At 55.4% G+C, this 25472-nt stretch overlaps 1 protein-coding gene across 3 annotated transcripts in view; it reads right to left on the reverse strand.

The window, feature by feature from the left end:
* The window catches only part of RAB11FIP5 (RAB11 family interacting protein 5), a 60409-nt gene that overhangs the window by 6259 nt on the left and 28678 nt on the right, over positions 1 to 25472 (reverse strand). For 2 of the 3 annotated variants that reach the window (XM_035103746.3, XM_088660764.1), the window contains exons 2-4: positions 19301 to 19743; positions 16876 to 17617; positions 5810 to 7828 (exon numbers count right to left, since the gene is read on the reverse strand). In XM_035103746.3, coding sequence (XP_034959637.3) covers positions 5810 to 7828; positions 16876 to 17617; positions 19301 to 19743 — 3204 coding nt within the window. Of the gene's footprint in view, positions 1 to 5809; positions 7829 to 16875; positions 17618 to 19300; positions 19744 to 19912; positions 20047 to 25472 lie in introns of those variants that run through there. The other variant, XM_088660763.1, reaches the window with a different exon arrangement.

Consider the following 25472-nt stretch of genomic DNA (forward strand, 5'->3'; position numbering starts at 1 on the left):
CTAAAAGAGAGAGAGCAGGGAGTGCAAGACAGGAAGCCGACACGGTTTCTGTGGCTTCCTTGGAGCTAAAAGCAGGCAAAGCCAGGCAGAAGCTGGATGAGATGCTTCATCCGTCCCTGGAGGAGCACTCCATTGTTTCTCAAGACAGATGGATGCCAGCAACAAATCAATGTCGCCCGCCGCCTTCGTCTCTGAGAGCACCTGCAAGAGATCATTTATCTGCAGGGATCACCGACATCACCTGCAGGAGCGTAGCTGGTTGTTCCCCAAGTTGGCAAGGCTCCATTGACAACAGCAAGTAAACTAAGCCTTTCGTGTCACTGACCCAGTCCTTCGGAACTCTCTGCCACCGGAGATTCAGTGGGTGCCTTCTGGGCCAACTTTTAAACGCCTGCCACAAACTTTTCTACGCTGCTAGGCCTGTGCAGGCAATTGAGAGTGCCTCTTTCCACAACGCTTAACTGGTACCTGTTTTTAACTGTTTATATGTTTTTTACGGCATGGTTTTATGTATCCTTGTTGCAAATGAAATATTTTTAAAAGTAGATCAATGCATCCATACGGCTGCAGTAGCCATAGGCAAAGGACGGTTTAGAGATGTGGAACCCCAGGACGCTCCCTGACACAGGCTGCTAACTCTCTTGTCAACAGCACCGGCACGTTCTTTGTTCCCTGCGCTGCAATTTGCAAGGCTCTGCGCTCGAGCCCCTTGCATTTCTGACCACATGCCAGGCTCACCTGCTAATTATACACAAGGGCCTTGGCCAGCCGTGTGTCTCTCTCTCTCCTTCCCTCGCACGCATCCTGGGGCCTGAGCATTCCTCCTTCAGCAGCACAGGCTGCCCCCCCAGATCGCATGGATCCACCGAGCGCAACATGGAATCACAGAGTTGTAGAGTTGAGACCCCAGGGGTCATCTAGTCCAACCCCCTGCAATGCAGGAAGGATCTGCTACGGCTGACAGTGACTTCCCAGGACATCAAGCAGAAGAGAGCTTCGCTTCCCCTGGAACTGGCTGGCCCCGCACAGCCATCAAGAAGCAAACGGACTCTACTCTTCCCCTCTCTCAGATAAAGAGTTTCACGGAGCTGTAGAGTGGGAAGGGGCCCCCAAAGGCTATCCAGCCCAACCCCCTGCAATGTGGGAATCGCAACCGAAGCATTCCTGAACAAGCAGCTCCCTAGTGCTGTGAATTTTACAAGACTTGAAGACCGTGGATGGGGTGGCCCCTGGAGCTGGTGGGTCAGGCCCAATGGAGCCCACCTAGGGCAGCCTCCTGGCCTCACTGTGGACAACCAGATGCCCCAAGGGAAAACAAGCAGGCAGGATCCGACCGCAAGAGAAACACTCTCCCCTCCTGCCGTTTCCAGCAACTGGTCTTCAGAAGCATTTCTGCCTCCGACTGGGCCACCAGGGCAGAGCCACCCGTAGCCCTCTTCTCCGTGAATCAGAAACATCCAGTACAATCTACAACTGAGCCAGAACATCACCTCCCTGCAGGGCAGGCCTAGCCCTCCCCCAGAAATTTGATGGCATGTATCCCTGCTTCCCCCCCCCCCCAAAAAAAACTGTCCTCCTGCTTCTTTGCATCCAGGCACTGCTGCCAAACAACAGCTAGAGAGAGGCTCCCTGGCAAGAGGCTTGTGTGTCCCGGACTGCAGAAGGGTGTTCCTACAGGAGGCGCTGGCAGGACCCCCCCCCAATTCAGACTCACAACTTTGAAAGGCAGCCCCACAAGGCTGCAGGCCCCCCACCTCCAACAAGCCCAGACCAACAGTGGGGAGAGTCTTAGAAGGAGCCGCCCAGCACCAGCCTCTGCAGGGCTCCAGGCCGAAGACCCCCAACCTTAAACTGCTCAGGGGTCTCCCCCAGCCAATGCAGCAGGTGGGGGGGGCGTTATTCCAGAGACAGTTTAGAGAGATCTCTGCAGCAACAGCACCACCTGCTGGCAATGGAGGCAAACACCTCGGCAAACTTCACTGCGGTTCTAAAGACCCGAGAAATTCTAATATAGTCGGTTTCTGCACTGCTGCTATTTTTACGTTGCAGGCTTAAATCTAGTGTATGTGATGCAGCAGCTAAAAAAGCCAATGCAATTCTGGGCTGCATCAATAGGAGTATAGCATCTAGATCAAGGGAAGTAATAGTACCACTGTATTCTGCTCTGGTCAGACCTCACCTGGAGTACTGTGTCCAGTTCTGGGCACCACAGTTCAAGAAGGATACTGACAAGCTGGAACGTGTCCAGAGGAGGGCAACCAAAATGGTCAAAGGCCTGGAAACGATGCCTTATGAGGAACGGCTTAGGGAGCTGGGTATGTTTAGCCTGGAGAAGAGAAGGTTAAGGGGTGATATGATAGCAATGTTCAAATATATGAAAGGATGTCATATAGAGGAGGGAGAAAGGTTGTTTTCTGATGCTCCAGAGAAGCGGACACGGAGCAATGGATTCAAACTACAGGAAAGACGATTCCACCTAAACATTAGGAAGAACTTCCTGACAGTAAGAGCTGTTTGGCAGTGGAATTTGCTACCAAGGAGTGTGGTGGAGTCTCCTTCTTTGGAGGTATTTAAGCTGAGGCTTGACAGGCATATGTCAAGAATGCTTTGATGGTGTTTCCTGCTTGGCAGGGGGTTGGACTGGATGGCCCTTGTGGTCTCTTCCAACTCTACGATTCTATGATAAAGCTATGAGCCACTTTTCAACTCTTTTGTAGGATGAAAACAACTCTACCTGTGAGGAAGCAGCAGGAGTCTGACACATTAATGGCTCCAAGCAGAAGCCATTAGGAAGACAAAAGGATCAGACAATAAGCTTTCCTAGCCCAGCATCCTGGAACATCATACAGCCATCATCAGCATCTCTGGTGGATTATTTCAACACCTTGAATATGTCTCAGCTGCCATTTGAAATCAAAAGTTAGCCAGCCTCACCTGCTGCATTTTGCACTAACTGGACTCAGATGTGTTGCACGTAACTGGCCAGCCTTTTAAAATCTATACAGTGACTTCTAACCAGTATACCTGAAGGAGCGTCTCCACCCCCATCGTCCAGCCCAGACACTGAGGTTCAGCTCTGAGGGCCTTCTGGCGGTTTTTTCCCTGCGATAAGTGAGTTTACAGGGAACCAGGCAGAGGGCCTTCTCGGTGGTGGTGCCCTCCCTGTGGAACGCCCTCCCATCAGATGTCAAGGAAATAAACAACTATCTGACTTTTAGAAGACATCTGAAGGCAGTCCTGTTTAGGGAAGTTTTTAATGTTTGATGTTTTATCGTGTTTTTAATATTCTGCGGAGAGCCGCTCAGAGTAGCTGGGGAAACCCAGCCAGATAGGTGGGGTATAAACATGTTGTTGTTGTTATTGTTGTTGTTGTCGTCATGTGCCTGGCTGGGAGGATTACCCAGAAGAGGTCTGAAAAACACTTTGGAACACTATGACGCCAAGCATGCTTCTTGCTGTGCATCTTTCCCAAAAATGTTTTGTTAAACTGCAAAGGCACCTGTCATCCCCCCCCCCAAAAAAACCGCTTCCCAAAAGTGTAAGCTCTCTGGAATGTGGAGGCACACCCCAAAAGGGTACAAACAGTGGCTCCACGCAGGAGGCAGCAGTTTTTGGGTCCCACAGAATTTAATCATCACGGACCTCCAGAGCTCTTTCCCATCAAGTTCATTCGGATCATTTAAGACAGATTACTCTCTGGATGGACAAAGAATAGGAGTGAAACCAAAGCAGACCCTCTGGCCACGGTGTTAGTATTCTTCATTTCACTTGCTAGTCGCCTGACACCAAGCGGTCTCTGGGCGACTTGCAACAGCTTGAAAGAGAGATTATTTTCTAAAACGAGAATCGTAAGCCAGCCTCTGAAGAAATGATCAGCAGCTCAGAGCAGTCCCAACCGCTAAAGCAAAAGGACCTCTTGCGCCAACAAATAGCTGGGAGGAGAGGGCAGCTTTCACCTGGCACCCAAAATAGATTAAAGTAGGCACCGGGGGGGGGGGATTCCAAACCTGGGACTACAACTCCCATCATCCCTGACCACTGGTCCTGTTAGCTAGGGATGATGGGAGCTGTAGTCCCAAAACAGCTGGGGGGGGGGCAGAGTTTGGGTATTCCTGTTCTAAACCTCTCTTGGAGAGGGGCATTTAGAAATGGGCTTCAGACAAACATCTCAAAGTCCGGACGCAGCACCTCTCTCAATGCGAACCTGAACTGAACCAGGTTTTTATAGAGAGAAAAAAGCACCTTGAATTGAGCTCAGAAATGAACTGAGCTCAGCTGACTTGAGGCTAGCTTTACGAGGTCAGACCACCAACACACACACACACACGCACACACCCCTGCCAGCAATTTGACTGCAGCATTCTGCATTTTCTGAACAACCTACGAAGGCAGCCCCACGTATAGAACGCAGCAGTCCTCTAACCTATTGGTTACTATAGCACTGAAGCCAAGCTGTCCCTCCCTGTCTGGATAGGGGCATATCTAGAGGCCCGCCAAAAACTGGCAGACGGTCCTCTGTGCTATGGAGACCACGGGCATCTCTCATGACGCAATCGCTGCTAACTACCAGACTGGCTGGCAATGGGTGCAGGGGGCCCCATCCATTTTTATCACAACAAGCCTTTTCCCTCTGAGGCCGATCTGCAGAGATCCAAGTTTTCCCATGTCCAGGAAGGCCTTCAAAAATTAAACTGTTATTTTGGAATGTGTTAAGGGAGGGCATGTCATGTGAAGAGGTGAAGGGAATCGCTGCTCCAAAAGAGAAAAGGAGATTACTCCAAGTCACAATGCTCTTTTAATGTATGCATCATTTTGTAAGACGCTTTGGATCACTTCTTGTGAAAAAAGAAACTAATAAATGCAATTAATACAGTTAGCAATAATAATAATAACATGTGCCTGCATCTTGGGGAAATCTTGTGCCCTGACCATTTTTTACAAGAAATGCTGCTGCAGAGGAGCATAAAAAAAAAGATAGATTCTTTCCTGGTTCCTGCACAAATATCCTCCGCCCTTTGAGACAAAGCTGATAGATGGAACAGAACCATTGGAAACCATCATGGCCAGCAAGTGAGTTCACATTTAAAGATCTGCTATATAAACCTTATGACAGTTTGGGTGTGAATATATGAGTTGGATAGAGCGTGGTGCTGATAATGCCAAGATTGTGGGTTCGATCCCCGGATGGGGCAGCTTTGCATTCCTGCATTGCGGGGGTTGGACTAGATGATCCTCAGGGTCCCCTCCCAGCTCTATGATTCTTTGATTAAGTGGTATGCAAATTTTGCTTCCACAGTGAATAAAACCATGGGAGGAGATCGTACCACTCTGGGGTGGGAGGGTGGGGGGTACAGAGTAGGAACGTACCCCCCTCCCCCCACATTTCCCCTGCCAAGGCCAAGTGGTAGAATTGGGGCGACCGCCCCACCTCAAAGAGCCACTTCCCCCTTGCCCCCCTCACCGACCCTTCGCTTCCAGCATGCGGGGGGGGGGCAGTGGGCAGGAGCTGCTGCTGCTCTAAGGGGCATCCCTTCCGTGGAGCTAGGAGAGAAGAGAGGGATTTACCGGTAGTCACAGCCGTTAAAAGAGGAGGAAAGGGGTAAACCAAAGATAAAAGCCATGGAGGGGGCATGAAAAGATGCCATGCAGATTTGGGGGGGGGGCAGGGAGTAGGATTGTGCTGTGGGGAAGGGTCCCATGAGATTTCCCATGGGCAGAGGGAGGGCCAACCCAGGACTTGGGGGCGGGTCACCTGGTGCGTACATACACACACACACACACACACACACACACCCCTCGCCCAGCTCACCTGGCCGTCCACGGGAGAGGAGGCGCCTCTTCTGGCTGTGGCGCCTCCACGGGCGAAAATGAAGAGGCCACCGAGGCGGATCTGGGCCGCGGGAGAGCAAGGGCGGGGGCCGCCACAGCGGAGCCCCTGGCCAGGTCAGGGTGCAGGACGGGAGAAGGGAAGAGGAAGTCGCTGGGGTGGGCAGCCCCCTCCAGCGAAGGCGTGGAGAAAGTCAAGGGGGCGGCGGGTTGGTCCTCGGAGGGGTGGGCAAGGAAGAAGCCGCGAGGGGCAGCCTCCGGGCCGCCCAGACCCTTGACCCAGGAAATGGGCAGGACGGCCGGCTCCGAGGATGCCGGGTCGGAAGGCCTCTCCACAAAGGGGTTGTTCTGCGGGGAAGGTGGCTGCGGTGGCCCAGCCCAGGGGGCAAAGGGGTTGCCCGGGGCCAGGGCGGTGTCCGTCCAGCTTCCCCGAGGCTCCTCCCTGCCCGCCTGCCAAAAGTCAGCCTTCTTGAAGTCCACCACCCGGTCGTCTGACCAGCTGGACGACAGCTCCGACTCGCTCAGCGAGCTGCCCGCCCGAGCCTGCCTGAGCTGCCCGCCTGCCAAGACTGTGGGGAAAGGGGGCGATGTGGCAGGCAGGCTCTGGCTGAGGGGGCTTCGTGCAGGGTCCCCCTCGGGGAAGGAGAGAGCCCCTCTTTCTCCTGGCGGCAAATCTTCCTCCGGCCCCCCAAGACCTCGCCCTCGTCCTTCGGGCCACGAGTCCTGTGATGGCGGCTGCTCCTCCTCCACGGCCGTCCAGAACAGCACCGACGGGCTGGGCCGGGGGTCCTGGGGGGTCCCGTCCCCCGCCTCTTTGCGTGCGGGGAGCTCCTTGGCTGTCTGCAGCGACCCCAGCTCCGAGAGCCCCTGCGGCCAGGGAGCCCCTGCCTGCCACACCGAGGAGTCAGACAGGCCTGATGCGCCCAAGGAGAGATCTGTAGGGCAAGTTTCGAACTGCTCGGCCCCCGGGGTCCCCGCCGAAGGGAGGCCTCGGCCCCTCAGCTCATTATCTTCCGCAGGTTCGGCGCCGTCGCCTGCCAGCCCAAGGCCCCCCGTGGCACAGACGCCACCTGCTCCCATTATCACCAGTGGCGCCAGGGAGGAGGAGGAGGCGGCCACTGGGAGAGGCCTCCCTTCGTCCATGGGGGGGCCTCCCTCTGCGGGCACTTCCAGCTTCTCGGGCGCAGCTGCCCCATCTTGCCGCCTCTCCTGGATGCCCCAGGCGGGCTGGCCGGCCTCCTCCTCTAGGCTGAGGGGCACAAACCTCCTTGGGGGCTTCCGAGGGGGTCCCTCGGCCTGCCCCTGAGCCACCCAGCCTGGCATCTCTCTGGCCTCCTCTATATTCAGGCTGGCATCGGGCGCCTCGTCCGGTGCCAAGCAGAGGGCCGCTTCCTCTCGCCCCACGGCGTCCCAGCGAGGCGTGTCGGCCGCAGAGGCCTCCCCACTTTCAGCTTGGGGGGCCCGGCCACTTCCGCACAGGGGGCTTCCGGTGGTTGCGCTCTGAGGCGGAGGGGGCCTCTCCTCCAAGAAGACATCATCCGAGGTGGGGCAGGGGCTCCCGCTGTCCTCCGGGGCCTGCTCTGCCGGTGCGTCATTTCCCGAAGTGGGGCCTTCCTCGCTCTCAGAGGGCTGGCCCAAGGCTTGGCCCCCCAAGCTCTCTCTTCTTGCTCCTCCCAGCGCCTGCTCAGGGGGGCAGCTCAGCAGATGGGGGCTCCCTGGGCCAGGCTCCCCCTGTCTCCCGGCTAGGCGGGCCTCCGGGTGCGAAACACCTTCCAGCCCCTCCCCTGCAGGCAGAGGCTCCCTCAGAGCTTCCGGCCGGAGTCTACTGGTGGCGAAGGCGTCAAAGCTGTCGTCCCACTCCGGGGGGGCCCTGGCAGAGGCCGGCGGAGACGGGGGTGGCGCCTCGGGGGTCCTGGCGCTCTGGGCCTCGGGCGGCAAGTCTCCCGCTGTGGCGAAGGGAGGGGGGTCCTGATCCTCAGAGAGACAAGGGTGGTCCGGGGAACTAGAGAGAAAGCGAGCAGGGGAAGCAGGTTTAGTATCTGGTCAGCCAGGATCAGGTCCTCACAGGAAGGGCGGCTGTCTCTGCAGGGGCGGGGAGGGGGGGGGCTGCAATGGGGCAGAACCAGCCAATGGGGCTGGGGGCAAGGGCAGGGCAGGAGGAGCCGTCTCAGAGCTTGAGGGGTGTCTATACCTTAGCAGGCACTTTCAGGCTGTGGAGAGAGACAGAGTAGATTCCCCCCCCACCCTAGTTAATGGTCCATGGGGTAATCTGGATTCACCCAAACACACACACACACACAGAGAGATGCAGCGGAAAACGCCAGGGCACATTCTGGGGGGAGAACGAGGCTTTGCTGAAGCAGGGCAAGGAGGATGGCACAAAAATGAAACCAAAGCATGGAGGGAACAAGCAGAGAGGCAGGGGAAATAAACGGGGGTGGCACGGGCTGCTCCCCCCCCCGACTGAATGCACGTGCCCCCCCATGCCGTACGGTGCACAGCAGACACTTGACATTCATTTGGGACTGTCAAAGGAGAGGAACACCTCTGGCACAAACCAAGGAATCAGCCACCTCTTCTCTTGTGGGTCCCTCTCTCCAGGGAGCTGCCCCAACTCACAACCCCGCTCCCGATCTTGGGGTGCGCTCCACAGAGAGCCCCCCCCAGATCCACTCCTGCCCCTCCCTCCATCTATCCCAGTCCTGGGGGGGGGGGCAGAACGTGACTCCAGCAGCAGAGCCCCAGGAGGGCCAGAAACGGGAATGAGGAGAAACGGGAATGACACGGGCTCCTTTCCTCAAGTTTGCACAGAAGAACAGCCTGCCTGCCGGACTAACTGTGTTTTGCAGGTAGGGTGCAGCTCATGCAGCTGTCGCCAGTGGCACCCAAAGACACCTGGAGACTCTGTGCTTCCCTGGAGCCCCGGGGGTGGGGGGTGCCCATGATGGGTGACGGGGAAGCTTGCAGCAGGGGGTCCCCATTGAGGCGCAGGCCAGACCCCCAGACCTTCAGCAAAGGGGCTGGACTCACTCTCAGGCCCCCTCCAGGCCTTCACCCTGGGAGTTGAGCAGCTTCGTGGGCAAGGCACCCCCACCTCTAGACCCCTCCTTCAGGCACAGAAAGGGTTGCCCAAGCAAGGAACGGGGAGCCAGGTAGATTTTGGGGGGGGGACTCTCCACAGGCCTCTCCCCTTCTCCCCCCCCCCAAGCTGGTTTCTCGGCCTCTTCCACAAAGCCACGGCAGCTGCTGCGCTTCGGCTGCCTGACGCTAGAGGGAGATGGCAGCCCTGGCACAGAGCAAATGCCGCTTGGCAAGCAGCCCTGCAGAAGTGCAGCAATCCAGGGCTATTCACCCCTTTCTTGCTCCCACCTTTTTCTCCAAGGGGCTGAAGGAGAGCTTCAGGGGCATCTGGGACCTGGAAGAAACCAGTCCATGAGCCTGTTCGGGCCTCTCAGCCCGGCCTACCTCACAGGGTTGTTGTGGGGATTTAAATGAATGGGGGGGGGAGGCAAAGTACGAATGCAAGCTTCTCGGGAGGAAGAGGACTCTCCTTCCTTGGAGGTTTTCCAAGCAGAGGTTGGATGGCCATCTGCCAGGGGTGATTTAGATGAGATTCCTGCATTGCGGGGGTTGGACTGGATGCCCCTTGGGGTCCCCTCAACTCTACCACTCTATGAAAATGAAAAAATAAAGGGTTGGAGGCAGGCAGGCGGCAGCTGGAGGGCTCAGTTGGTAGAGCATGAGACTCTTCATCTTAAGGTCATGGGTTCGAATCCAGGGTTCCTGCATTGCGGGGGGTTGGACTAGATGACCGCCGGGGCCCCTTTCAACTCTACAATTCTATGATGAGTTCTAATCTAGGATTAGGGACCCAGGTGGCGTTGTGGTTAAACCACTGAGCCTGGGGCTTGCTGATCAGAAGGGCGGCGGTTCGAATCCCTGTGACAGGGTGAGCTCCCGTTGCTTGGTCCCAGCTCCTGCCAACCTAGCAGTTCGAAAGCACGTCAAAATGCAAGTAGATAAATAGGAACCGCTACAGCGGGAAGGTAAACGGCGTTTCCATGTGCTGCTCTGGTTTGCCAGAAGCGGCTTTGTCATGCTGGCCACATGACCTGGAAGCTGTACGCCGGCTCCCTCGGCCAATAATGCGAGATGAGCGCGCAACCCCAGAGTCGGTCACGACTGGACCTAATGGTCAAGGGTCCCTTTACCTTTACTAATCTAGGATTAGCCCTGCCTCCGCGGGGACCTCTCACGAGAGCCACCCAAATGTGAACAGGCCTTACTCTTCAGTGGAGGGGGTCCCTTGGTCCAGGCACAGTGGCCTCTCTCAATGGGGACCCCTTGAACTCACGTGGCCCCTTCCCCATGGCCAGGAGAACCCACAGGCTCTCTTCTCTCTGCTCAGTGCAGCTGCCTCCCTCAAAGGGCATCAATGCACATCCACAGGGCATTGCCCAGGGAACAAAGGAACCCAGGCGTCCGGCTGACTTTGCCTTCTGGGTCTGGCACCCGCAGGGCCCAGCAGCCCAAGATGAGGCCAGTCGGAGCTACATTCCAGGCATACCTGGTCAGCCCAGGCAGGCAGGAGAGGAAACATTCCAGGCATCTTTGGCAGGGAAAAGCAGAGGGAGTTCCATCTCCTCCTTCTCATCCTTGAAAACAACCTGAGATTCCTCTGAATGGCTGCCCCACCTGCTCTGCCCCACGTCTGCCCCAAATTCTAACATGGCTCTGTTGCTCCAGAACAGCGGGCCACGCTCCAAAGACACACCTGGAAACGCCCAATTGAGGCAGAATTGGGCCACAATCGTAGAATCAGAGCGTGAGAAGGGATCCGATACCAAATTGGGAGGGGTGGCTAATACCCCAGAGGACAGGATCACACTTCAAAATGACCTTAACAGATTAGACAACTGGGCCAAAGCAAACAAGATGAATTTTAACAAGGAGAAATTTAAGGTACTACACTTGGGCAAAAAAAAAATGAAAGGCACGAATACAGGATGGGTGACACCTGGCTTGAGAGCAGTACATGTGAAAAGGATCTAGGAGTCTTGGTAGACCACAAACTTGACATGAGTCAGCAGTGTGATGCAGCAGCTAAAAAAGCCAATGCAATTCTGGGCTGCATCAATAGGAGTATAGCATCTAGATCTAGGGAAGTAATAGTACCACTGTATTCTGCTCTGGTCAGACCTCACCTGGAGTACTGTGTCCAGTTCTGGGCACCACAGTTCAAGAAGGATACTGACAAGCTGGAACGTGTCCAGAAGAGGGCAACCAAAATGGTCAAAGGCCTGGAAACGATGCCTTACGAGGAACAGCTTAGGGAGCTGGGTATGTTTAGCCTGGAGAAGAGAAGGTTAAGGGGTGATATGATAGCAATGTTCAAATATATGAAAGGATGTCATATGGAGGAGGGAGAAAGATTGTTTTCTGCTGCTCCAGAGAAGCGGACACGGAGCAATGGATTCAAACTTCAAGAAAGAAGATTCCACCTAAACATTAGGAAGAACTTCCTGACAGTAAGAGCTGTTCGGCAGTGGAATTTGCTACCAAGGAGTGTGGTGGAGTCTCCTTCTTTGGAGGTCTTTAAGCAGAGGCTTGACAGGCATATGCCAAGAATGCTTTGATGGTGTTTCCTGCTTGGCAGGGGGTTGGACTGGATGGCCCTTGGGGTCTCTTCCAACTCTACGATTCTATGATTCTATGAAAAGCTACCTCCCTCTTCCAGGTATTTGAAGGTGGCTCTCCTTTCTCCTCTCAGTCCTATCTCCTTGGCGTCCACACAAGACTTTTAGAAGACACCTGAAGGCAGCCCTCTTTAGGAGAGTTTCTAATCTTGGGTGCTTTATCGCGTTTTTAATATTCTGTTGGGAGCTGCCCAGAGTGGCTGTGGAAATCTATCTGATCAGACACCCCCTTTGCTAACCCCAGGTACGGATTGTGGCTACACCTTGGTGAGAGGACATTCTGCGCGCTGGCACGGCAGATCACAAAGAGATGGCAAACCTGGCCCTGGGGGCTGTTCAAGAGGGACCACTTCACAGGACCTTCATGGTCACGGAGAATCAAAATATTTTCATAGCACTGTGGATTGTAGACTTGGAAGGGATTCCTGAGGGTCATCTAGTCCAACCCCCTGCAATGCAGGAATCTCAACTGAGACATCCAAGGCAGATGGCCATACAAACTCTGCCTAAAAACCTCCAAGGAAGGAGAGACCACCACCTTTTGAGGGAGACCGCTCCACTGTCGGATTATTATTATTATTATTATTATTATTATTATTATTATTATTATTTCTACCCTGCCCATCTGGCTGGGTTTCCCCTGCCACTCTGGGCAGCTTTCAACAGAGCATTAAAAACAGAAAAAAAACTTCAAACATTAAAAACTTCCCTAAACAAGGCTGACTTCAGATGTCTTCTAAAAGTCGGATACTGTAGTTGTTTATTTCCTTGACATCCAATGGGGGGGGGCCGCTGTCAAAGAGCTCTTACTGTCAGAAAGTCTTCCTGATGTTGAGTCGGAATCGACTTTCTTGTAACTTCAAGCCATGGGTTCGAGTCCTACCCTCCAGAATCGGAGAAAACAAGCTTTCTCCCTCTTCCATATGACAGCCCTTGAGCTACTTAAAGATGGCTCTCAGTCTCCCCTTTCCCAGGCTAAATATACCCAGCTCCTTCAACCATTCCTCATCAGGCTTGGCTTCCAGAGCCTTGATCATCTTGGTCTTCCTCCTCTGCACACCTTCCAGCTTGTCGACACCCTTCTTAAATTGTGGCGCCCAGAACTGGACACGGGACTCCAGGCTGGCTCTGACCAAGGCAGAAGAGAGTGCGACACTGGACTTGTGGATGCAGCCTAGAATTGCACCAGCTTTTTCTTCGGTTGCGTAATGAAAACCCTCTTTTACGTGAGCAGGTTTGTCTTGCACAGAGATGACCCCTCTCTCCCCTCGGCCTGTGGACAGCAGCAGGGTGGGGTACCATTGCAATGAACTCGCGCCGTCTGATTTTAGTTATTATTTGCAAAATTTATAAGGCTGCTTCTCACGGGACATTTACCAGGCAGCGTCGCAGCATCGCAGTCACAAGACCAGGCCTGTGTTTCTGCTACAGCAGCCTTTTCGCCTCCTCTGCCACCACTGCAGGGGTAACATGAGCTGGCACCAAAATCTGGGACGCAACCGGGAGGCACTGCTTCTGACCAAGGGCAGCATCAAACTTTTCACTCTCAATGGGATAGAAGCGAGGAACTCCCTCCCATCAGATGTCAAGGAAATAAACAACAACCTGACTTTTAGAAGACATCTGAAGGCAACCCTCTATTGGGAAATGTCTAATGTCTAATACTGTATGTTTTACAATTTTTTATGTGCTGTAAGCACAGAGTGGCTGGGAAAAACCCAGCCAGATGGGTAGGGTATAAATAATAGTGCTGCTGCTGCTGCTGCTGCTGTTGTTGTTGTTGTTGTTGCTGTTTGCAGGCTTTTTCGGGCCCCTTCCTTGAATCCCAAGCAAGAGAGCTCTGGGTGGCTGTCCTTTAGCCTGCGTGCAAATTCTGCCTCCACAAGGTGGGCACACAGGGAAAACGGAATTAAGCCAAGCATCTGCGTGTAGTTTTCGGAGCACACAGAACTAACTTCCTCAACATTAGGAAGAACTTCCTGACAGTAAGAGCTGTTCGACAGTGGAATTTGCTCCCAAGGAGTGTGGTGGAGTCTCCTTCTTTGGAGGTCTTTAAGCAGAGGCTTGACAGGCATATGTCAAGAATGCTTTGATGGAGTTTCCTGCTCGGCAGGGGGTTGGACTGGATGGCCCTTGTGGTCTCTTCCAACTCTAGGATTCTAGGATTCTAACTTCCATTGACCCCTATAAATAAGCAACTGGTTCAGGGCCTATGCTCACTATTAAGAACACATCCTTCTACGGTGACTAACCGTAGACTAACCTGCTTTTAACTTTTTTATCTAGTTTTTATTGTGCAGCTTTATGTTCTATTGCTGCAAACAACTTTGATCTATTTTTTAAATGACATAGCGGTATATAATAAGAAATAAAGTACAGCATATGCTTTTTGCATCTGCTGGTCTTTAGTGGGCCACCAAGATTCACTCTTGTTCTTGATAAAGGAGATTCTGACTAAATATTAGGAAGAACTTCCTGGTGGTAGGAGCTGTTTGACAGCGGAACAGTCTCGGGAGATTGCAGACTCTCCTTCCTTGGAGGCTTTTAAGCAGAGGCTGGAAGGCCATCTGTCATGGATTCCTGCATTGCTGGGGGTTGGACTGGATGGCCCTTAGGGGTCCCTTCCAACTCGACAGTACTGTGATTCCTTTGCGTCGCCAAACACTGGAGAAGAAAGGGCACCTCCGTGTATCCCCCAGGGGCCCCCCAATCCTCAGCTGAAGGGGATCCCAAGAGCCACAACAGCCCCTCTGCTTCTGCAGGAGAAGGCACAACCCCACCAAGGGGGAGGGGAACGTCAAAGGAACCACGCCAGCCGAAAGTCTGAGTGTGCCAAGCCCTATTTGCGTGTCACATGCTCCAGTCAGCATTTCATCATGCGCCAGAGCGACACATGCTCCAAAAATAACCTCCAGCGCTCTCGGCTTCATCGCTACAGTTTTTGGCTTGGGGAGAGACCATGGGGCCAGCTGCCCCCAGGCCTGGATCTCACTGGTGGACAGGACAGCAGAAGCGGCACCAAGGCGGAGCCCTAAGCAGAGACAAAGAGCAGCTTCTCTCCCTGTCTCTTCTCTCTGCGCCCTTCAGGCTGCTCTTCATGAGATGCGGATACTCAGAAATGCACCTTACGGCCCAGGAGAGGGTGGCTCTCAAACCGTCGACACACACACACACACACAACCCGAGGGGTCCACAGGCCCACAACTGAAGGAGAAGGTGGGAGAGCAAGGCACCCTCCACTGCCAGAAACAAAGAAAGACCCCCTTCTGCACTCCAGTGCAGCTGTACCGATTGCAGAAGCTGCAGGGGGAAAGGGCTAAGCACCCACTTAAATGCTGCCCCACTCCAGATATTTAGGGCAGGCGACAACTCAGGGCCTGCACAGGTTCGGCCATCCTGCCTGAGCCACCGTGGGGCAGCGCTCGGCCGTTTCCCCCAGCATGCTCTGTACAGCTGCATCGGAGTGCAGAAGAAAGACTCCGCTTAGCAACTTCCCCATGTGGTGGCTGCAGTGGAAGAAAGGGCAAAGCAAGAGGGTCACCCGTAATGCAGCCAACCTGAAGGATCTCTGCCTCGGGACAGAGAAGGAAAGCGTCAAAGCAGGGCAGCGGGGCTGAGGGCCTTCACCTGACGCCGCCATCACCCAAAACAAAACCTGAGATTTGGCACCAGGAAAAGATCCTGCTCTTCTCCGTACCCGGGGACAGGACTTTGTCCTCAAGGCTGCATGGAAGCGGACCATGGACTTGGCCAAACACTTCTGCCTTGAACCCCACCCCACCCCCCAAAAGAAGATGGGGTCATCAAACGAGTTTCAACTGGAGGGCAGTGCAGCATTCAAAGCCAAACCCCAGCCAACATCTGATCACCTAGACAGGAGCCTCGAGTCTCGGGCAAGAAGACGATGGCAACACGGAGCCAAGCGCCCACTTGGGGACCAATGGCTCAGAGTGCCCTGGGGTGCCCCCCCAAGGCCGCAGAACCTAGAGAGCACCAAATCTCACGTATCCACAGGTTCCACCAGCTACACCCCAAAGCGCCTGCCCCGTCTGTTCTTCGTGACCTCGCTCCCCTTTGCCTCGAGATCCTCAGAGATGCCACTCTGGCCCACGGGCACGCCATTCCCAGGGGTCATGATCCACACTGGCCCATCCCTAGGCGCAAGTCAGCCAGAGCACCCAAGCAGAGCCAGCTCTCCTACCCTAGCAGAATTCTGTACTGCCAAGTGACGCCCCACACAAGCACACCCTTTGCCACGGCTCCAAAGAGATCTGCGACCTTCGAGGGCAGGAGCCCTTCCAGGGGCAACTGGGGACCAAAGCTGGATTTCTGCTCAGAGGGTGGCTAAGCCTCCCCCCACCACCACCACACTTGCTCTCGGTGGGACAGGGAGCGACGCAACGCCCCAGAAGTTTAGGAAGTTGACGCGGGTCTTAATCGGTTTTCAGCTCATTGCTGATTTATTTCATAAACAAATGTTTTAAATTGTCGTTTTTCACCAGTTTTGCCAATTATTATTCCCCCCCCCCTTATTTTACTCTCTTTGCAAACCACACAGAGGTCATTGCTGGGTTTTTTGCAACCAAGTGGTGTATACGCTTTATAAAATACTTATGAATTAAGAGGAGCGGTGTGGAAAGTGACAAGGAGGGCGGTGTTCATGTCATGCTCAAAACCAGGTTTTTGAGCCAAGCAGAGCCGCTTCCGAGGAAGGCCCCGTTGCCGGCTGGCTCCACTTCCGACTCTGCAAACTCCTCCAGCCCTGCTAAAAAGGAAAGCTGGCGAATCTGAGCCTGGCAGGGAGGAGGGCAAGAGCGCGTCTGGCAGAGAAGCAGCCAGATACCCCACTTCCCCCTTGCAACTCCACACGACGGGCCCCTCCAGCAGCAAAGCCTCCCTGGGGAGATCTGCCGTCTGCGGATCCCGGCCTTCTTTCTCTCCGTTCACCCCTGGGGGAGCATCTCCCCCTCTGCCTGCTACTTTCTCCTCTCTCCGGAGCCTCCTTCAAGACCTGCTTCAGCAAAGCCTTTCTTAGCCACAAGCCCAACTGCGCCAGGACAGCCTCCTCACCCCTAATTCCCCCTCCCCAGACCCACCGAACGAGGGCAGGAGGCCCCTTCCACAGGCTCTGCGCCCCCTGCACAGCGCACAGCACCCAGCGGGCACGGCACAAAGGGCCAAGATGCAGCGGCAAACAGAGCGGGGCCACAGACCTGCCCCTCCCAGCCCCACCCTCCGCCCTGGCAGACACAGGCAACAACAGAGGCGGGACAGAAGCTCTCCCCCCACCCACAACCTCCTGGTTCTAGAGCGACACGGACAAGCAAGCTGCGCTCCCTGGCCCGCCTCTCACCTGGGCTTTGGGGGCACCTCCTTGGCATCCTGGAGGCTGAACCAGCTGCTGCTGCTGTTCCTGCTCCTGCCCCTCTCTTCTCCGGCCGCCACCACCACCCGGGGGGACGGCTCCCCGCTCTTCCCGCCGCCCTCTTTGCTGCTCCCCCGGCGGAAGAAGCCGGTCTTGGAGAGCCTCTTCTCCTCCTCCTCCGCTTCCTCGTCCTCCTCCTGCTGGGGTCTCACCCTCCGGACGTCCCCGGAAAAGACCATGGGCGTGGCGATCTGGATGGGCTTGCTTTCGGCGTGCAGGGCTGCCGCCGCCGCTGCTGCCGCCTCCTCCTCCTCCCTCCTGGCCCTGACGCGGTGCTTGTTGAGGGCGATGGTCTTGACCGAGAGCTTGTCTTCCTCCTGGGCCGCCAGGATGGGAGGGGAGGGGATGAAACGGGGAGGGTCTTTGGGGGGCCCCTTCGGGAAGATGCCGCTGGACCACGGCGGCAGGTCCGGCTCGGGGGCGGCCGGGGGCTCGGATCCACAGGCCTCTTCATGGGGCTTGCTGGCGGCGATGCCCTGAGGGACAGGCGCCGCGGAGAGGGAGGAAGGCTTTGGCGTAGGCTCCTCGCAGTAGATATGGCTCCCATTGATGCAGAGAGAGGACCGGGAGAGGGGGTCATTTTGCGGCTTCAGGCTCTGTATCGACTGGGAGGCTTCGTCACTGAAGGCCCTCTTGTGGGTCAGCTTCGGGGAGGGCAGGAAGTCTCTGACTGGAGAGGAAGACAGAGGAGGGGAAGGAAGGGTCATTGGTGGGGCCAGCCGCCTGCATTGCACAAGGCCCCCAACCCCCTTTGGGGCTGCCCCTTCCCGGCTCTTGAGCTGCAACAGATCCCGGAAGGAGGCTCGAGGCACCGACCAAAAAACCCCTAAGGAGACCCTCTTCCAGGCCCTGTTCAACGTCTGGGAGAGGGCCTCATGGAGCATTGGGGTAAGAACCTACAAAAAGCCCTTCAGCAGCAGGATCAGGCCAAAGGGGGCCCATTTCGTCCAGCCTCTCATTCTCACAGGGGCTGAGCCCAGTGCCACAGAAGCACAGGAACCTGCTGGATGAGGCCCGTGGCCCTTCTAGTCCAGCCTCCTGTTCTCACATTGGCCAAATCGATGCCCAAAGGGCAAGCACCAAAGCAGGACTCTTGCCACCTGTGATTCCCAGAAGCTGTGGCCTGATCCAGCTCTGGCCAGGCTCTCCTTACGCTCCCTACAAAGTCACATTGCGTGTTTACTTCCGAGATGACCAAGGGTCTGGAAATCAAGCCCTGTGAGGAACTGCTGGGGGACTTGAACATGCTTCGCCTGGAAGACTAGAAGGAGAGATGAGAGCCCTCTTCAAATACCTGAAGGGCTGTCGGGAGGAGCAAGCTCTGGGGGGCAGGACCGGAACCCATAGATTTAAGTCTCCATAAAGGAGCCTCCAACTAAACAGGAAGAACTTTCGGATTGTATGAGCTGTTCAACAGCGGAAAGGGCTTCCTCGGAGAGTGGCGGGCTCTCCTTCCTTGGGAGTTTTTAAGCAGAGGTTGGGTGGCCCTCTGTCCTGGATTTTTAAGCTGCAGGGGTTGGACTGGATGACCCTTGAGGTACCTTCCTACTCTATGATTCTATGCTCTCTCTCAAATCTGCCTCTCCCCACATGACCTGACCTGGCCCTGCCATCACCATCAAAGGCCTTTCTCCATGTCCCTCCTCACAGAGTGGTCTGGAGGGAGGCCACACAAGAACAGGGCCTTTTCAGTGGTGGCTCCCTGCTTGGGTGATGCTCTCCCCAGGGAGGCTCACCTGGAGCCTACACTAAATCTCTTTGGGTGCCAGGTGAAAACATTGCCATTCAATCTATGGCCTTCTTCACATGTCTGGGAGCTGGGACTATTGTTTTTTAAATACTATATTATGCATTTTGTGTTTTTATGTCGTAAACAGCCCCGTGATTTTGGAAGAAGAAGGGCACTATATCAATTTATTTATTTATTTATTTAAAATGTGATTTTAAAGTACAGTCGTACCTCCGCTTACGTATCCCTTTGGATACGTATTTTATTATAATAATAATTAATTTACGTATCCCTTTCGATACGTAAACTTCGGGATGTGAACGCGGCAAACCCGAACATTTCGCCGCATGCGCAGACGCGCTAAACCGTGCCGCGCGCATGCGCAGAAGCAGTCCTCCAGTTGTGAATTCCTCGGGATGCGGCCAGACCTCCAGAACAGATCCCATTTGCAACTTGAGGTACAACTGTAGCTGTATTTTCTCAGCTAAGTACCGCACCTTTCTAGGCTCTACTTAATCGCAGAATTGCAGAATCGGGAGGTTCCCCCAAGGTCATCTATCCCAACCCGCCGCAATGCAGGAATCGCCCTCGACCAGATATCCCACCAGCCCCCCTCCCTCTTACCAGAGCGGTCGGTGGAGAAGCTGCTGTGGCGGCTGGGCGAGGGCACCATGCCCGCCTCGGAGGGTCCGATGCCCACTAGGCTGCCGGCCGAGGAGAGGGTGCTGTCGGAGCCCAGGGAGGTGTTGGACTGGGTGAGGGAGGACTTGCGCAGCTTGTTCTTGAAGAAGAAGCCGCCCTTGGCCTTGGCCTTCTTGCCTGCCAGGCCAAAGTCCTCATCGAGGGCCCCGCTGCTGCTGGGGACGATGGCCGAGGCCGACTCCAGGTCGTACTTCTGCCGGCCGTGGAGCTTGTCCTTCAGCTTCCCAAAGGGCGACCGGGGCTTGTCCTTGATGGACAGGTCAAACATGCTGGCCGTTAGGCTGTGGCGAGTGAACTGGATGCTCAGCTGAATTTCCCCACGCTCCTTCTCCTTCTTGCCAGGCTTGGACTGGAGTTTGTACCACCTGCGGGAGGGGGGAAGGGGCAAGAAACTCATGAGAAATGTGGCAGGCCAGGGGCCCGCCTAGACTGCCATCCCGTACTCACAGACGCCGGTTATCCCCCCAGGATCCGTCCATAACAACAACAACAACAACAACAACAACAACAACAACAACAACAACAACAACTTACTATTTATACCCCACCCATCTGGCTGGGTTTCCCCAGCCACTCTGGGCGACTTCCAACAGAAGTTTTAAAATACAATAATTTATTAAACATTAAAAGATTCCCTAAACAGGGCTGCCTTTAGATGTCCTCTAAAAGTCTGGTCGTTGTTTTTCTCTTTGACATCTGGTGGGACATCTGGTGGGAGGGCGGGTGCCACTACTGAGAACTCAGGGCGGGTGCCACTACTGAGAATCTCTGAGCGTAAACACGCCCTCTGGAACTCCCTGCCTCTTGACACCAAGAACTTTCACTGTCCCTCTTTTCAGAGCTTGCTACAAACACCCTTCTTTTGTCAAGCCCACCCAAGACGTTTAGGAAGTTTCCACCTTCTTTTAGTCTATGGTTATTTTAGCTTTTTAAAAGTCTCAAATCGTTATTGTCACAGTGGCCGGAGTGGACTACTTCAGAGTAACGACGCTACGCAGCTCTGCATTTTATTCTTTTATTGGTGCTGCGTATTTACAGTGCTCAAGTCATTGCTATTTACACGGAGCGATGTTGTCAGTCGGTTTCAGAACCTCCTAATGGCTTTTGGCGCGTCTTTCTCCAACACAAAAGCTTTGGCAGACCCATCCTCTTGCCCCTCCTCTTCCTGCGTAATTCTGGAGTTGGGGGGATGGGTCTTCCCCCCTTACTTGCCCCTTCCTGTCCCACCTGGGACCCTGGCTCCTCTACCTTGCCTGAGCCTCGGACACGACTTCCTGCTTCCCCACTGGAATCGGAACTCTCCCTGCTTTCCCCTTTGCTCGGGGACGGGCTTGAACTCAGGAGGGGAGGGACTTCGCGATATCCCCTGTCCCTCACATCCACCCCCCTCCCAAGCTCTCCTTCACCCCTCCCCAGGCCCCCCCCATGTGTCGGTGACGACTGGAAGCCTAAAAACTCGGTGCTCTCCGAGCCCGTTGGTGTGAACACCTCCCCCCAGTCCTGCGAGCCCCCCCCTTCCGCCTGGGAGGACGGGAATCCCAAAAAGTCCGTGGCGTCAGAGCTGGTGGGGGTAAAAATGTTTTGCCAATCTGCTCCTTCCTCTGACTGGGTGGATCTCGGCGACACCCATACCTCATCCTCTGGTTCCTCAAACTCCGCTTCCCAGCGCCATGGTGAGCTGTTCTCCCGTGCCTCCTCCTCCTCCCCCTCCCTTTCCATGTGCCAGGGCTTGGGTCTGTGGGGAAAGAGGGCGTGAAATTCTTCCACCAAGAATTCCTCCTGTATCTGAGTGGCGGGAACCCATTCATTCTGGGACGGTGGAGCATCCTCCCATGCCATGAGGTACTCCAGGCCCCCCACCCCCCACCTTGAATCCAGGATGGCCGTGGCCTCATTGAGTTGCTCCCTGCTTTCCCTCTCCCCCCCTCCCTCGGGGGTTTGTTCGCTGTCTCGGAGCCTGCTGCTTTCCCTGTACGGCGACAGCAGCGATCTATGAAACACTGGATGCACCCTCATGTCCTCTGGCAGTGCCAGCCTGTATGCCACCGGGTTGACCTGTTGCGTGACCGTGAAGGGGCCCAGCCATTTGGGTGCCAGCTTTTTGCACCTCCCTCTGGTGGGAAGGCCCTCCGAGGACAACCACACCTTGTCCCCCACCCTGATGACCTCCCCTTGTCGCCTGTGGCGATCTGCCCCCTTTTTGTACGCTTCCTTGGCCCTCTCCAAGTGTTCTCTGAGCTGCTGGTGCACCGTCTCCAGTTCCTCTGCCCAATCCTCAGCCTGTGGGCCCTCCTCCTCCTCCTCCCTCTCCCTCTCTGGGAAAGATCTGAGGTCGCGCCCGTAATTGGCCTTAAAGGGCGACACCCCTGTGGAGACGTGCACTGCATTGTTGTAGGCAAATTCTGCTAGTGGCAAGCGATCCACCCAGTCCGTTTGCCGCTGGCTGACGTAGCATCTCAGGTACTGCTGCAGAATGGCGTTGACCCTCTCCGCTTGTCCGTTGGTCTGCGGGTGTCTAGCCGTCGATAAGCTGACCTCCACCTGCAGGAGGTTCATGAGCCGCCGCCAGAACCTGGAAACAAATTGGCGGCCACGATCCGAAATAACCCTTAAAGGTAATCCATGCAGTCTGAAAACGTGATCAACAAACAGTTTGGCTGTCTCTTCTGCAGAGACTGCCCTGGCACACGGTATAAAGTGACACATTTTGGACATGAGGTCCACCACCACCAACACTGCAGTCTTACCCCTGGACGAAGGCAGATCTGTGATGAAGTCCATGGACACCACTTCCCACGGCCTGTGTGGTGTGGCTAAGGGCTCCAGCAACCCTGGTGGCGCTGCTCTGACCACCTTCGCCCGCTGGCAGGTGGTACAGCCCCTTACATAGTCTCGAACATCTTCCCTCACCCCTGGCCACCAGAAGTGTCTCATGACTAGGTGAGTGGTCTTGTCCCTTCCAAAATGCCCCGCTGTAGGGTTGTCGTGCATCTGCTTGAGGACCGTACGTCGAAGCTGGGTGGTGGGTAGGTACAGCGCACCCTTGTAGAAAAGCAGCCCTCTGCGTTCTGCAAAGTCTTTTGCCTGCTCCCTCCCCCCTCTCAGTTCTCTGAAGATGCGGTTGGCAAATTCATCCGCTGCCGTCAGTGCTGTGAGTTCTGCCTCGCTCACCACTGCTGCTCCGCAGGACCATGCCGACGGGGGGAAAATGTGCCTTGGGGCTGGTGGCGCCTCCTCCTCCATGTACTCTGGCTTGCGGGAGAGGGCATCCGCCCTGACATTCTGCTCTCCTGGGATGTAGTGTATGGAGAAGTTGAAGTTCGAGAAGAACTCCGCCCACCGTATCTGCCGCTGGTTGAGCACCCTGGCAGTTCTCCAGAACTCCAGGTTCTTGTGGTCTGTGCACACCTGGATGGGGTGCTTGGCGCCCACCAGGAAGTGTCTCCAGTGCTGGAACGCCGCGTGGATTGCAAGAAGTTCCCGATCAAAAACTGTGTAGTTTCGCTCGGGCTGGGTCAACTTCCTGGAGAAGAAGGCACAGGGTCTCCACTCTCTGTTGGCGTCCAGTTGCAACAAAATGGCGCCCACAGCCTTATCAGAAGCATCTGTTTCAATGCGTAGGGGCGCGTCCTGAACCACGTGGAACAGGTTCTGGTCTGAGGCGAACACCCTCTTGAGGCTTTCGAACGCTGCTTGCGCCTCTGGTGTCCACCTGAACTTCTGCTTGCCTCTCAGGCAGTCAGTGATGGGAGCCGTAACTCGAGAGAAGTTCTTGATGAACTTCCTGTAGAAGTTGGCAAAGCCTAGTAGGCGTTGGGCATCTTTGCGCGTCCTGGGGCTGTGCCAGTCCAGGATGGTCTGCACCTTGTCCTTGTCCATTGCCAGCCCCTTGTCTGACAGCTTGTAGCCCAGGAAGTCCACCTCCTTGGTGTGAAACTTGCACTTCTCCAGCTTCACATACAGGTGGTTCTCCTTCAGGCGCTGCAACACCTCCCTGACGTCCTTCACGTGCTGCACTGGGTCGTTGGAGTAAATAAGGATGTCATCCAGAAAGACCAAGCATTTCCTGAAGAGTAGGGACCCCAGGACGTGGTGCATGAAGGCCTGGAAGCATGCTGAGCCCCCTTGCAACCCGAAGGGCATCACCAGATATTCAAAAGAGCCCAGAGGCGTGAACATCGTGGTTTTCCACTCATCGCCTTCCCGGATCCTGATCAAGTTGTACGCCCCCCTCAGGTCTAGCTTGGTGAAAATCTTGCCCCTGCGTGCCGCTGTCAGGAGATCATCCACTCTGGGCATGGGGAAAGCCACTGGCTCTGTCACCGAATTCAGCCGTCTAAAATCCACCACAAGACGGCGCTGTTGCGTGTCTTTCTTGTCCACCCAGAAGACCGGGCTGCCCCCTGCTGCCTTGCTTTCTCTGATGAACCCCCGCTTGAGGTTCTTGTCGATAAAAGCGCGCAGATCCTCCAGTTCCTGGTCTGACATGGCGTACAGCTTGGCTGGGGGTATAGTTGCCCCAGGCACCAGGTTGATCTGGCAGTCAAAAGGCCTGTGTGGGGGCAGGTGGTCGGACTCCGCTTCACTGAAGACCTCCTGCAGGTCCCAGTATGGTTTGGGTATCGCCTCACCCCCTTTGACGTGCATGGTGGCCACCGTGGCTATCGGAGGCCCCTCCCCTGGTTGGTGCTGCATGCAATGTTCCAGGCAAAAGTCCGATCCAAAAGTGATGCATCTCTGATGCCAACTTATGGAGGGGTCGTGGCGCGCCAGCCAGCTCATGCCCAACACGATTGGGGGGTCTGAGATGGTGGTGACGTTGAATGCCAGTGTCTCTGAGTGCCTTCCAACCGTCATTCTCATGGGGGGGGTTTGATGAGTGATGGCCCCTCCCAGCAGCTCTCTGCCGTCAATGGTTGCCACGTGCAGAGGAAAATCCAGCTGCAGAAGCTGGATCTGGTGCTCTTCTGCAAAGTTCCTCGAGAAGAAGTTCGCTGACGCCCCACTGTCAATTAAGGCGAGGACTGTCAGGGGATAGCCATTAGGGAGCGTGAGCGTCACTTCTAGAACCACTCCTGCTCTGGGAGGGGTGGGCTGGCTCTGCTCCTCTCTGTGCGGGTGGGTGGGCTGGGGCTGTTGTCTGCTGACTGTGCCTGGCTGCCGCCCCTTGTCTCCTGCAGCCAGGCTTTCCCGTTTCCCTGCTGTGGTGCTGCGTCAGTGGGGGAGGGCACAACCGTTCCCGCCTTTCCTTGCCACTCCCTGCGATGTGGGCAGTCTCTGACGAGATGCTGGGGGGAGTTGCAGAGAAAGCAATTCCCACCCCTTCCCTCCTTGCGTCTTGGCGCCGCTGGGGTTTGAAAAGCCCGCGCGCGCGCGCTATCAATCTGCATGGGTTCCTGGTCCTGACTGGCCCCAGGCGTGGCTTGAAAGGGTTGTTGAGGGAGTGGCTTCTCCTGCGACCGTGGGAACCAAGCCCGCTTTGCGCGCGTTGCTTGCTTGTCGCTCCATCTGGATTCCTGCCTCACCCCCACCGCCAGAGCCGCTTTGCTCAGTTGATCCATATTACTGGGCTTTGGACCTCTCGAGAGCTCATCCTTCACCTCCTCATGCAACCCCAAGTAAAACGCCGCTTGCAGTGGGGCAGACTCCAGATCCCACCCCAATCTGTGCACCAGCATGGTGAATTTCGCCCAATACGCGCGAACTGTCATATTTCCTTGGCGTAAATTATGAAGTTCCTCCTTAGTCTGGTCCATATGACTATCGGACGAATACATCGTTTTCAAACCTTCTAGAAATAGTTTGACATTCTTCATGCAAGGATTCCTTGTTGCAATTAACGGTCTTAGCCACTCCCTGGCCGCCCCTGTAAGGTGCTCCACAATAAACGCTACTCTGTGCTCATCATCAGGGAACTCATCGTGGTGCAGCTCAAGAGCATACACAATCTCAGTCTCAAAGCCCTGAAACTCCTTCGGGTCTCCATTGAACTTGCTTACTAGGGTCCCGGCTCTCCTTCCTGGCAGCACTTGGACTTGGGGTGCCCCTCCCGCCTTGTTTTTCTCTGCATCCAGCTTGTTTTGGAGGTCTACCG

Source organism: Zootoca vivipara, chromosome Z1 (assembly GCF_965207765.1).
Source record: "Zootoca vivipara chromosome Z1, rZooViv2.hap1.1, whole genome shotgun sequence".
NCBI classification, from domain to species: Eukaryota; Metazoa; Chordata; class Lepidosauria; order Squamata; family Lacertidae; genus Zootoca; species Zootoca vivipara.